This window comes from Manacus candei, unplaced genomic scaffold (assembly GCF_025592945.1).
Source record: "Manacus candei isolate 608988 ecotype Guabito, Panama unplaced genomic scaffold, ASM2559294v1 h1tg000011l, whole genome shotgun sequence".
In the NCBI taxonomy this organism is placed as follows: domain Eukaryota; kingdom Metazoa; phylum Chordata; class Aves; order Passeriformes; family Pipridae; genus Manacus; species Manacus candei.
This window is the reverse complement of record NW_026138059.1, coordinates 31,238,661-31,252,939: the sequence shown is the minus strand read 5'-3', so window position 1 is coordinate 31,252,939 and position 14,279 is coordinate 31,238,661. Positions and strand designations below refer to the sequence as shown.

Here is a 14,279-nt window from a genome sequence, read left to right as displayed (position 1 = left end):
TTCTGTCAGGCTTGGTGCTGAGACCACTTCCCTGGGGACCGTGTTCCAGTACCCACCACCACCGTCTGAGCGAATAACATTTTCCTAATGTCCAACCTAAACCTCCCCTGACAGAGCTTCAAGTTGCGCTCACCGATGTTGCATAGCAAAACTAAACACAAAACTGGCCACCACTGGCACTTGGAGAAGTCGGCATATGGATCTGAACTCCACGGCTTCTCTCAGGGATCTTCTCTTCCTCATCTGCCTCCTTTGTCTAATCTGTCCCACATCCCGAGGCAAAGCGTTTACAAAGCCCTGGTCACAGACTATTCCTTCCTGGACACTGAAAATGCTTCATTTGTGTGAAGGATCAGGTCACTTTATTATGCCCCTGATGGCATAATAAAATATCTAACTTGTGGGAGCTTTTTGGAGCAGCTCTGTACACACCACAGCATTTGATGACAGACGAAGTATTTGGGCAATGGTATTAATCAGAAAGCAAAGGACACTGTTAGTGTTTTGGGGTCAGCACGATATGCAGAGCCACGGATATTCGGCAGAACGTGAGGTGAAATCCTGCCCATGTCACCACGGCGCACCCACGGCTCCCGCTGCAGCAGGTGGCCGCAGGCAAGGGAGTGCCGGGACCCTCAGTGCCCGTAAAAATCTCATGACCTTCTGGGCCCAGAGATTTGCTTTGAAGCCATTTTGCTTCCTTTTCTGCCCATAGAGGTGTTTTCCTCAGTCACCTCATCGAGCATCAGAATAACAGAAAGAAAATCACCGCGGTGTTGACAGACGCAGTGTGGCAACGCTCAGCTGCGGCCAGGCACGGGGGTGGCTCCTCTGTCCTAAATACGGGATGAATACGAGGCTTCTTATGGTCCTCCAAGAGCAGCGAAGCGATGCTCGGACCGCGGGCATTTTAACAGGGCCGGCACACACGGAACCCCCCCGGCGTGACACGTCCTCTTTTCCCACTCAATTCCGGACAGCGGTTACCGCGGCCCGGGCACTCCGCAAGGGCAGGGCAGGACAGACCTGACTCGGTCCACCCCACCTCCTCCCTCTCCTGCCCATCCCCTCCCTCCCCAGCCTCGTCGCGCAGCCGCGCAGCGCTGGCTGAGGGAGCCGCCGCAGCCGCCCAGCGCGGCGCGGCCCTTCCCAGCCGCCGTGCCGGGCAGGGCAGGGCAGGGCAGGGCTGGGCTGGGCTGGGCTGGACAGGGAAGGGCAGGGCAGGGCAGGTGGGGCTCGGCGGCTCCGCGGCGGGGGATGCGGGTGCCGGGCGCAGGATGCTGTGGGGGGTGGGCCTGGCGGCGCCGCGCTCCTGCGTGGCGGACCTGAGCCGCAACCGCAGCCTGTCGCTGGGCTGGTGCGCGGGGCCCGAGGAGCCGCCGCCCGCCTTCTATGGGGGCGAGATCGTCGCCTTCCCGCTGTCGGGCGGCGGCGGCACCATGGCGGCGCTGGGCTCCGACTCCTGGTGGAAGAAGACGCTGTACCTGACGGGCGGGGCCCTGCTGGCCGCCGCCGCGTACCTGCTCCACGAGCTGCTGGCCATTCGGTGAGGCTGCGGGGGCCGCCCGGGTCGGCGGGGGATGCGGCGCTGGAAGCCGAGGGCGCTCCCGCCGGGATGAAGCGGCGCTCGGAGCCGCTTGTACCTGCGGGGGCAGGCCGTCGGGGTCCGGCGGGTTGGGTTCTGTCTTTCGCCGTGTTTTTGCCTTTTTTTTTATTTCCCTTTTCCCCCCGTTCGCCCTTCGTAGCAGCCCAGGAGGCGACCCCGTGGCGAGCCCTGCGCTTGCCCCCACAGGTGGTCCAGGCTGGGCCCTCGCACCGCCTCCGGACCCAGGCAATCAAAACCTGCAGCAGCCCCTTAAAGGCGGACTAGTGTGTTGCCTTGGCCAGGGTTTCTCCTTTGTGTATTTAATTTACTGATGTATTATGCACCTGTCCAGTGTTTCCTTTTTTTTAAAATTCCATTTCATTTTTGACAGGAAAGAGGAAGAGCTTGATTCAAAAGATGCTATCATACTGCATCAGTTTTCAAGGCCTAGGAATGGTGTTCCAAGTTTATCGCCGTTCTGTCTGAAAATGGAAACATACTTGAGGATGGCTGATTTACCCTACCAGGTAAATTGTGCAGTTTGCCTTTGCATTGCAGCTTGCTGTAATTACGTGAAATGGCACATAGGCATCCCATCTCTCCTCCCCCCCAGTCTGTCTCACACAGGGAGATGTAAACATACACCTACAACTGGGTGGGTACACCAACACTTTTATATCTCCTGTTAAATATGGTGTATAGCCTTTAAAGACGTGACTTGAATAAGATTGGTCTGGAACAGCTGGAGATTGAACTGGCACAGCTAAATGAATGTTAAGAAGTTAACTTGGCTGGAAATGCTGAAGTGGGAGAGTAGTTTGGAGTTTCTATAACACTAAATAACACCCCAGAACTAAAGTGTAACATTAGTTGATCTTTGAATTTCACCATGCTGAAGACATCATGATTAGATAGCTGCAGCTTATTTTCCTGGAGGGTTTTTCTATGGAGCTCTCCTGGGAAGAAGTGCTTGCCTTTTGCTTCACCTCCCATGACTTGTGCTTCCTCCACGGTGAGGTAAAACGGGTTTTCTTTTAGAGGTCATGAATACTGCTCTGTAGTTGTGGTTGGGTGCTTCTCATGCCATCTTCCCACAGGGGATGATGAAGCCCGAGCTTCTCCAGTGAATGAAAGCTATGAGAGTGGAAACTTGGATCTCTCAGTCTCGCCCATTAGCATCAAGGGTTTAGTTGTGACACTGGGAGTTTGGTGCACACCTTGTTGTGGTGTTGGCAGGCTGTGCAGCACACGGGCTCTTTGAAACAGGGTGGTTTTCTTTTTGTTTGTGTTAAGCACTGATTGCCTTTAAGATGATGCAGCAGTGATGATACATAGAATTAAGATCTTTGGATCTTTGGTAGAAGAAATGTCTGCAAGATGTTAGAAAGAATGCTTTGTTTATGTCCAGTGTTGTACACAGGAAAACCAACCCTATTACAACTTTTTTTTTTTTTAGCACATTCACAGTTGTTATTCATTCAGCTTCATTTGTGATTAAATTCCTTTACATCAGAAGTGAAGGAAAACCTAATGAGTACATTTTGCTTAACTCTGTATAAAAGGCCTGAGTTTAATGTTCGTTATCTTAGAATTAATGGTACTTGAATCAGATACTTTGGATTACTAAAGAGGAAGATTTCCATCCCATGGGATGTATTTTCCTCATTTTGGTTTACAGAACTTGCAAGATACTGAAGTTTGTACATGCTATTGGAGCAGGAGGACTTTGTGCACATCACTTCTCCACCCAAAGTAATTTGGGTAGAAATTGCATGTTTGAAGGGAAGACAATATTGGTGAGATCTGTTTTCTTCCTAATGGCAGTTGATGCAGTTTAAAGGTTTGTGATGGTCAAGGTTGCTCTGGTGGAGAGTAGCTGAAGAAAGCTGCAGTATAAAAGATGGTTGTGACAAGATGTGGTCACTTACTTCTAAAAGATGACATTGTGCATTTGTGTGATTCAGGACGGAGTCGTTTCAGGAGCTCATGCTGGTTATAAGTGATTCACTCAACTTTTCCCAAAGAGAGGAATTTTACAAGGGTTACCCTCCCCTCTTTATTTTCTGGACTGAAGGTTGGTATTGCTTATTGGTGTTGCATCTCTCTCTATCCCAACTCACTAGCTGTGAGCACACTAAGCTGGCATAGATCAGCAGGACCATCAAAAGTGATAGTCCTACCTTCAGCTGCTTCCTCTTGTCCCTTCCTACTCGTGCTTTTCTGTGGCAGATCAGGCTGGATTGCAGCTGGCCTAGCTGGAGCCAGGGAGGTTTAGTTAATTCGGTTTTAACCCAGCTTGGTTCCCACATGCTCCATGTGCTATGCTGCAGGAGCAGGAATGGGTCCTGCAGGTGCTGGGAATGCCAGGTTGCTGCTTTTAGCCATGCTGGCTTATAGAGGTTTAAGGTGTTTGTAGGGTTTTAGAGGTAAGTTTGGTGGAGCTAAACTTATGAGCTGAAGATGCAGCTTTTTTTTCTGGAAGAAGCAGATTTTATTTCTGTCCCTGAGTACATTGCTGCATTGGGCTCTGGCAGGTGGAGGAAGGTGAGGATGCTGCTGTGGGACTGAGTGGGAGGGGAGCAGGAGGTAACGTTATTCTTGGCTGGAATTATGGAGTTTTCTATACCGAAGTACCTGGAGACTTTTATTTTGTTCCCTCATGACTGTGTTACCTGTAGGATGCTGTAGGTGACGAAGGCATGTGATGGCTGCCTGGCAGGCAGCAGAGGGTGTGTGTGCGGGGTATAGCGTGATACAGGAGGAAACACCTCGCTTCCTGTGTGCTGGTAGGGGCTGTGATGGAGAAGCACTGCAGGTGGCAGCTGGTGCTCCTCTCAGGAGACCTGCTGTGGTCATCACCCTGCAGGGAGAGGCTGCTTGGAAGGGAGGGTTGTGTAATAGAGTGAAGAGAAGGCAGCAAGGTGGTCAGACTGCTTTTACTTTTTCAATTGCTTATGTTTATACTTTATTATAATGCATCAGGCTGTTAAATAATGTGCTGTGTGTGTTTCACAATGTGCCTTAATGGTGTGTGAGGATTGGAATAGGGTGACACGTTCCTGCTTTCAGCTGATTTTCTTCCAACAGATGCACTCTTGTAATGTGCTTACATTTTCTTGAAGCTACCTTTCTACGTGCGAGTTCTCCATCAAAAATTATTTGGGCAGCCCCACCCTGGCTGGGCTGTCACAATGCCTAGCTGTTTCTCCAAAATGTTTGATGCTTTTCTTGATAAAGCCTGCTTTGAGAGAGGCCATTCTGGGTGCTCATAGAGATGTTTTGGATGTTCCTTGATTTCCTCAAGAATATGAGGAGCTGAGCCTTTATGTAATATGATAAATAATTAATGAGCAGAAATGTGCTGTTTTCATGCCAGGTCTGTGAAGATGGTAGCCTTCTTGAGAAGAGACATGAGTAAAAGTAAAAGCATAAGCACCAGTAATTGAAAATGTGAAACCTAATTTCTTCTGGATAATACTATAAAATTACCCCAGAAATGCCTTGTGCCATTCTTTTTATAAATTCATCTATAAATGATGTTCTGTGGAGCTATTGTTATTGTTGCTTTGCAGGCTGCAGTTCAGTTAATGTACTGTGAGGTATGAAGGAATATTTTGTTGGTTTCTTTTTTGGTTTTTAACAATAACATAGCTTTTCCCTACTTTGCAGCTGGAACAATTTTTAAGTGGAAAATTGATAAATATTTGATGACAATTAGTAGCAGCCATAAGGGTACTGAGGTTTCAAGCTTAAAAATGCCCCTTTGAGAACAGTGAATACAAGAACAGTATAACAGATTTCTCAAGAAACTAAGGTTTTTTCAGGTCACTGAAAGATGTTTCCTGTTTTGTTTGATAAACCATATATAGTGAAACACGAAAATCTTCTTAGGCAATGTATATATATGTTTTAGATATATGTGCTTGAAGAAATGTGCAGTTGAATAATAACAATTTGCTTTTTTCTGGGTTGTGAATTGTATGGACTGCAGTAATTGCAAGATGTAATAAACACAGCTTCAAGTCCAGTAGCTTCTGCAAAACATCCATATTTGTGCACAAGAAGGGAAATAAACCAGCAGTGCTTATTGCCTTCTAGACACACCGTGTAGTTCCAGAAAAAGCTCAGGCTTCTGTAGTAAAGTCATAATGAAAAATTATGGAATTCTATCAGTAGTCTCAGTGCTGAAAGACTCTTTGATGAAGGAAAGGCCTTGGAAGGTGGAAGGATGGGGCAGTGCTCTCCTTTGTTTTGGATGTGCAGTGCTTTTAGAGTTTCTCCATTGGAAATGATCCCCATGTTCACCCACACATGCAAGTAGGAGGGATTCAGGTGCCTTGTTCACCCATGCAGAGGTGTGGTAGATGAGACATTATATAATCCAGTATCCCTGCATGCTGTTTGTTTGGGCACAAATCCCAGAAGAGGCTAGAGCCAGAAGGCATTGTTTCCCAGCAGTGTTACCCATTTGTCTGTTTTCATCCACAAGGGAAGAATCTCTGGGAATGGCTGCATGATTGTAGTGCATTGCACATCTGCATTTTGAGTGGTAAACAGGGTGCTGGTGCTTTCAGACTGAGTGGGAGGCGTGTTCTGGTATACACTCCATGCTGTGAGAGTACCTTAATCCACCTTAAGTGAATCCAGACTTGAGTGCAGAGCCTTTATTGTAAGCACTTATGGTTCAGCTATCTAGGCTAGGAATTTTCATTCACTAAATAACAGGATGCGGGAATGAGAATCACAGAGAAGGAAGAAAGTTCTGCCTTGTGTCTCTGCTGTCAGGAGTAAGAGAATTGAAGCCAAATATCTGATCACGTTTTGGCAGCCAGCAATTCCTCTCTAGTTTGTCAGAGGAGACGTAAATTCTGTAATCTCTGTGTTTCACCTTCTCCAATGGGGAAAATACATTGCTACTTCTGCGTGAGAGGTCTGCTGAGCAAGTATTCCTCTGCCAGTATTCAGCAATGCAGTAGTGCAGTACTCTGTGCTGGGCTCTTGGAGACCCAGTTGTAACAAGTATGTTTCTGAATGTGTGAGATTTCTAAGTTCTGAAGTTGCAGAAAGCAGATTTCCCTCCTGCTCAGTAAGGGAATGATATGCCTTTTGTATATGCTTGTGGTAGTGTGTGTTTTATCCTTGGAGGTAATGCAGGCATCTGTGTTAGGTAGTTAATTAATTTTTTAAAAGTACTTTTAACATGAAAAGTGCAGCTCTGTGCAAGAACCAAATGTAGTTGTGAGTCCTGTGATTAAAAACTTGTTTAGAATAACTAATCCAGTCTTCTGGGAGATCTGAGCATCTCCAACCCTTAAATAACCTGGGTATGTAATAATATTACATCACATGGCATCCAGCATAAAAGTGAGTAACACCTTTCGGGACCTGGAAGTAGTTTTATTTGAATTGTCACATAGGGTAAAACTGCTGCTCTGATTGAACAGCTACTGCTGCTCTAGAGTATTAATTAGAAAAAAAAGTTTGTTGGATAATGTTGGCTTTAAAAAGAGAGAACATTATTTTAAAATCTTTATTTTCATTGAAACAGAACCTGAAGGGTCTTTTTTGTCTGTATATTTGTTTGTTTACTTGATTTTTTTTTTCCTTAGAACTATTTTGATGGAAAACTTTCCCCTCAAGGGAAAATGCCTTGGATTGAATACAATCACAAGAAAGTATCTGGCACCGAGTTCATTATTGACTTTTTGGAAGAGAAACTTGGAGTGAATTTAAATAAACACCTTGGGCCACATGAAAGAGCTGTTTCCAGAGCTGTGACAAAAATGGTGGAGGAGCACTTATACTGGTAAGTTTGCATGGCAAAGCTGGCTGCATTCCTGTGCTGTCAGCTCTGCCCCTGAGCTTGTACCCGGACACGAGTGCTTATTTTCTCTTGCAGAAAGCTTGGGTACCCAACTGTTAATTTCACAACTTTCTTCATCCTAGAAAACCGCTGCTGCTTTCTGTGTACGCCAGTATGAACCAGGGGTAATTCCCCTGAGAATTTGTTATGCTGTGTGAGGAAGGTAAAGTCAGACCCTTTGCCTGCAGCTTTGTAGAAGGAAGCAGCAGTGGGATGTTCCTTCGTCCTGTTTAGTGTGACCTCCATATAGAAAGAGTCTTCTTAATAAAGAGCAAAAGATCAAGGTGGCTGAATACATCTGTGGTTTGGGGACGCAGGGGAACAAATCCAGTGTCTGTAGCGAATCTGGAATATTGTGTTCTTACAGTTACTGATCTTAATTATGTGTGTGTGATTACAATATGGATTATTGCCTTTCCTTGTAACACAGGATACTCCTGTTAATATGTATTGTTGACAGTACTGCCAATTGATAGGACACAGTATTAGTCACAGTATCCTGAAAAGCTGAAATATGTATATGAATGGAAAATAGAAATGGTACTTTATGCATTTTACTGACACCTTTGAAAATAACACCTCTTGCTTTATGTTTCAGTCCTTTTTAAGTGCCCTATCCAGACTGAATTCATAGAAGTATCAGGTGGACGTGGCATCTGGGATGCTGCATATGCTGCCTCAGCAGGCACAAGGCTTTTTCCCGATACTGTGCTTTCTAGTATGGATTTAAGCCCTTGCAATACTAAGTTTTGCATTTATGTTGCACTTCTTTTCTTAGAAACGATGTGTGATTTTAAATTGAATGCATTTCTCTGCTTTTTCTTTCACCTTGTGATCAAAGATGAGCAGCAACACGTGAACATATAGTTCTTCAAATAATTTTTAGTGTCTCCTCAGAACAAATTTAGCCTTAAGTAGCCAGATTGAAGTGATTTGATTTAGAAATGTAATCTCTGCCTTCCAGGAAGCGTGGCCTTCACCAATTATACCCATCTGCAGTGTCATAGCCTCAAAAACCTGACACAAGCAGCCTGCAAATGTAACCTTTATTTCATTTTTCCACCTTCAGTTACTATAGCTGCCAAAGGGAGGATGAAGCCTTTTAGTTCCCTAATGCTTCACCTCTCTGCCTTAGTGTCGGTAGTTTCGTGGGTCACAGATTTACCTGCTTTAAATGTATCATTACTGCTGACAAGCTAATACTGTTGTTGTGTCTCAATTGCAAACTTGTGCTTTGTTCTGTGAAGCTTTTGTCTGTTCATCCAGACTCCCTCAGAGCAGACTTGGCATTGCTGGACATGACACAGGGGTGTGTGGAGGACAGGTATTGCAAATTCAGGCACTGACCCAGGGAGGTGGTGTCCAAACGGGCGGACAAAGTTACATCGAGTAAGGACAGAGATGTGCATGCCTGGCTGTGTATCCCTGTTGCCTATCCTGTCTAGTCACACAGTTGAGTTTTTCCAAGGCATGTATTTTCGCTGCAGTGTAGTAAAACATCCAGCTGCAAGTCTTACTTTATGTCCCTGCTGTGTGGCTTGGTGTGTTGGTGAGGTTATACCATGTGGGTTCCCTGTACTGGGCAAAGCCTGAGTCACGAGGCATTGCAATTGTATTGCTGTAATTCCTGGATAACAACTCTGACCACCTTACAGTTACACCAAAATAAACCAAGGCTTTCGTTGTGTAGGGCCGCGTTTCTCCTTGACAGCATTGTATCTGTGGTTGTGGGATCCCTTTCCATCAGTCCCTGAACCTTCCTACTTCCCACCAGAAGCTTAGGGTTTGTTCATTGTGTCCTTCAGTCCCACAGTAAAGAATTTGTAACGCAGTGATGCCTGTCTGCAGAATAAGGTTTATCAAGCTTCCAAAGCGGTGATAGCAAATGTGATACGTACTGTTTTATTGCCAGCAGCATGCAAAGTAACTTCATCATAAATAAGTAATACTGCGTTACATTTATCGAACGAGGAAGCGAAGTACATCCTGTGGTGTGCTGTCTCTGGATGGAGCTAATCCTGGTGGGTGCTCAGCATTCCTCTGGAAATGTTTGGCTTTTGCTGAGGTAATTGCTCATCTTCACCAGTTGGTGCCCCTTACAGGTGGAAGTGACTGCTCTGGCTGGACCCAAGAGCAGTGTAGGACTGTTGTGAACCTCAGCATGTGGACACCCTGCTTCCAACCCAGACTGGCACCTGGCAGGGGTCAGGCAGAGAAACAGCGAGTGAGTGTGCTTATTTTTGTGCTGGGATTAGAGCATTATCTGTGAGATGCACTAGACTGATTCAGAGCTGATGCTGGAGCTCCTGCCCCTGGAGAATGCCATAACCATTAGGTTTTTGCTATGTTTAAATTTGCAAAAGAAAAAAAGCCTGCTAACCTGAATGGGTGTTGGGCCAAACCAGCAGGGAAGAGATGGGAGTGGAACAGTTTTGTGGCTCTCACCCCAGGTCCTGGATCCAGGGCAGACCACTCATCTGCTGTAGGCTTGCTCTGGGTCTCCTCCACTGCCTGCAGTGACCTGTGGGCCCTCAGAAACTAACGGGGCACCCACAGCCACCTTTGGGGATGTGTTGAGTTTTTGGTGTATCTGCAGCACGTTCATGGGATCAGACCTCTATGTAAGATGGGTGTGATCCTCACTTCCTTCCGGAACTGGCATGCTGGGCTTGATGACACTGCTGGGATTCAGGCCAGGCAGCTCCTGGTGCCTAGAGGGGTAGCAGTCTCTGTGAGATGCCTCCTGTCACTTTAATCTCAGGAGAGGGATCTTAGGTTGGTGGCACTAATGTGCTTAGCTAGACCATAAAGCCTTGAATATTCAGCTTAAGCAGACTATCCCATTAGATTGCTTTAGCTGTATTGTCAAACAGAACTGTAGTGATAAGTGTGTATGTATATATATATGTATATATATATGTATATATATATGTATATATATATATACAAACACATATCCACGCATATATATATATGACTCATTTCTTGCTTTGTCTTTCAAGAAGAAACTGTAAACATCATATGTGACTTGAGTGCTTGAAGTACAGGAAAAGCATGGTATGAGAATACAAATGAATATGACTCTGGTCAGTGTTCAGACCTGTCATGTGTTAAACATAAAATATGTTTATAATGTAAATATGTTTAAATACATCAAGCCAATTGTAAGTGCAGTGTCTCTCCTGCTGCTAACAGTGATGAGACTTGAGTGCTACTGGTGGCATAGAAGCCAGTTGCTCTGGGAAGTTGCACAGCAGGTGCAGTTTCTGCTGCTGATTGTGGAATGAATTTGTTATAATCCTTTTGTATATCAAGAAATTCTGGTTTGCACATGTTCAGATAGGAGAAATAACCCCCAGTTCACATCCTTGTGAATGCTTTCCCTTTGCCTTGGTGTTTAGACAGTTTTGGGATAATCAGGCAAGCTGCTGTTGATGAGTCACTTTCTTCATCTCCTTGCCTGATTTATGTATTGAGGCCAAAGCTGCTGTTACATTTAGAGTTCGGATTTACTTCACCTCCACAGCATTGCTCTTTAATGCATTATTTTTTCATTTATACTCTAACATTTGTACAGATGTGCTGGCACAAATGGGAGTGTTAATGTTTCCCAAAATATTCTATTCAGGCCAATATTTAAAGTAATTATGTCATCCCATAAATACTAACTGTAGTATAAAACACATAGTTATGCGTTGCTGAAGTAGATTTTGTAGACTACCCAATTTCTGGCATTTCCTAATATTTTGTAATGTTGATAATACTCTACTGATGTGTTCTGAGCAGAGGAGTTATGGGTGAAATTAAGTGCTCAGAAGCATGTTTTGGTAGGAAACACAGATTAATGAACCTCTGAATAGAATTCTTTTAACGGAGTGCTTGTAAAGTCAGTTTTAAAAGTGTTTTTAACTCTCTGTGAATCTGAGCCTACTTTTTTCCTTGCTTTTGTATACTTAGAGCTATAAAATTTTAGAAGCAAACTCTGATTTTCTATTTAGCTATCTTTGTTGCCCATGTACATTTGAGATTTGGGACATCTGACAGTTCTACTTGTTCAAAGTCAGAAGGTAAATAAGGTAAATAGGGGAAGAGGAGGGACAGGCATGAACTCTTCTCTGTGGTGACCAGTGACAGAACCTGAGGGAATGGCCTGAACTTGCATCAGGGAAGGTTTAGGTTGGGTATTAGAAAAAGGCTCTTCACCCAGATGTTGGTTGGGCACTGGAACAGGCTTCCCAGGGAAGTGATCACAGCACCAACCCTGACAGAGTTCAAGAAGTGTTTGGCAATACTTTCAGGCACACAGTGACAAGCAGATGTCTTAAGATTTGTCTTGACAGTTTAGCCTAAGCAGGATTACCTTAATCCTGTGCAGTTTTCTGTTGCTGTCCTGGTTGTTAAACACCTGATTTGGTTTCTGCCTCTTCAAAACCCAAAGATCTTCTCCCCCAAGAGCAAGCGAGCTCTAGGGAAATGTATTTTTGCTTTAAAGTATGGGCTAATTAGCTTTGTGGGAAATCTTGTTGCTTCTGTTTTATGAAATAAAGACCATCTTGGACAAAGTTGATCATTCAGGGTGCAGTGCCAGCTCACTGGTGTGGTTGGAGTGAGCAATAGTGGTGGCAAGTCCATATGGCAAAGTTAGTCTTGTGCAATTGGGGTGACTTTTAAAAAATGCTGCAGTGAGGTCTCCTGTCTTCTTTTTCTGTTTTGTTTTGCCTTCTTGTTGCCCTTCTCCAGGCCAGGCCTGTTGTCCTAAAGCAGCTAAGTTGTGTTGCAGAGTTGCCAGATGAAGCAGGTCAGGTCCATGCTGGGGTAGGAGGGTCTTTGCAGCATGACAGAGCAGTGCTTTCAGTGACCAAGTTTTTCTTTGCTTATTCAAGTATTAAGTAATAACTTACAGACTGGGAGAAAAGCTCATTGAGAGCAACCCTATGGAGAAAGACTTGGGTGTTCTGGTGCATGAAAAACTGGACAAGAGTCAAAAGTGTGAGGTGGCCAACTGCATACTGAGCTGCATCAAAAGAGGTCAAGAGAGGTGATTCTCTCTGTGTTTGGCAGACCCCACCTACATTGAGCTTTGAAGTTCTCAGCATAAGAAAGATGTGGACTTGGTAGAGAGGGTCCAGAGGAGGGCCACAAAGATAATCAGAGTGCTGGAGCACCTTTCCTGTGAAGACAGGCTGAGAACTGAGTTGTTCAGCATGGAGAAGAGAAGGCTCAAGGGAGACCTCATTGCAGCCTTCCAGTACCTAAAGGGCACTTAGGGAAAAGAGGGAAACTGACTTTTACATGGGCAGACAGTGATAGGACAAGGGGGAACAGTTTTTTAGATTAGATGGTAGGAAGAGAGTGGTGAGACACTGGAACAGGTTGCCCAGAGCAGTTGTGAATGCCCCATCCCTGGACATGCTCAAGGCCATGTTGGATGGGACCCTGAGCAACCTGATCTAGTGGGTAACATCCCTGCCCCTGGAGTGGGGGTGGAACCAGATGATTTTTAAGGTCCCTTCCAACCCAAGTCGTTCTATGATTCTGTGGTGTAGATAGTATTTGTAATTATTTCCTAGTGTTCACATCAAGACCAGAGTTTAAATTCCTATTCAGAGCTGTATGTGCTGTGAAACATGACTACTGCAATGTTCCACTCTATAGAGTGCCCTTATGCTTTAGGCTAGTCTTCTTTCCATCCTTCTTAAATACTGTTTTACTTTGTTCCTGGAGCAAGGTAGTCCCACACCACATCTTCCAGACAAAGTTAATGCTTTAGGAGTTTCAGTAGCTGTTTGCTGCTGTGCTTGTTGGCTTCATGTTCCTCCTGTATTGCTGAATTCCTCTGCTGAATCTGGCTGTCTCAAACTCTGCTGTGCTGAAACCAGCTCAATGACTTGAGTTGATCCATCCAGTTTAAAAAACAAGGGTTGTGCAGAACGCCCCCATTCAAAGAGAGGTATTGAAGTGTATGAAACGTCAGCGGGATGCTTTTGTCATATTACTATAGTGCAAGAGGTTGTTGAGAAACCTATTGAGGGTAAAAGCCATTAGAAGCATAGCAGGTGCATTTTTGTTCTTCATTGTTTATGCATTTGCAGCAAAACCTGTGCATGCCTCACTATTACTAACTTCAGTGAAACCAGTTTGAGCAGAAGGCATTGAACTGCTGTGGACAACTTTTAAAAGAATTAAAATACTTTTCACCCATTTTGTTGGGAGCATTCTAAATTTGAGCACAAAGTGGAGTTGTTTTCAGCTATTACAGCAAAATACTCTCCTTTCACCTCATGTTATTAGTAATTCAAGTAAAGAATCTGTGGAAATTTAAAATATTAGAACATTTTCATGGTGGAAAGTAATTGTTCCCTGATAGTAGTGCTGAATTCAGCGTTTACCATGACACATGGGAGTTTGATAAAATGTACATGATGAAAAAAAGTCGCAGGAGTTCTTCAAGAGATATTGCTTTTTTTTTTCCCTTTCCTTTTTTGAATTAGGTGATCCATATCAGCACTAAGAAAATTATGTGGAGTTATAAATATGTACAAGGATTAAACTGAAGTCATATTCCGAACTAAAGCAATGGAACTCTGGTCATATTGGAAATGGAAACATTTGATTATTAAGTCAGTATTTAATATAATTGTGTACATGAACTTGCATCTTTTGATATTTCAGCTTTTCTATCTAGCTTCCCTAGTTTGTCAGTCTCCTTGAGCCTCTTTTCATACAATCCCAAATGTGTAAATCCACTTTTAGTTTTTTTCCATTTGGAAATTGCTACAAACCTAATAGAATATGGGTACCAACTCCCAGTGTTTCTGAGATCCTGCAGAC

At 44.4% G+C, this 14,279-nt stretch overlaps 1 protein-coding gene across 1 annotated transcript in view; it reads left to right on the top strand.

Annotated features, from left to right (window-relative positions):
• The first annotated feature begins 1,056 nt into the window (after window positions 1-1,056).
• Window positions 1,057-14,279, top strand: part of FAXC (failed axon connections homolog, metaxin like GST domain containing) — a 28,915-nt gene continuing 15,692 nt past the window's right edge. The window contains exons 1-3 of the mRNA XM_051778211.1: window positions 1,057-1,546; window positions 1,977-2,112; window positions 7,195-7,391. Coding sequence (XP_051634171.1) covers window positions 1,278-1,546; window positions 1,977-2,112; window positions 7,195-7,391 — 602 coding nt within the window. The 5' untranslated portion in view covers window positions 1,057-1,277. The remainder of the gene's footprint in view (window positions 1,547-1,976; window positions 2,113-7,194; window positions 7,392-14,279) is intronic.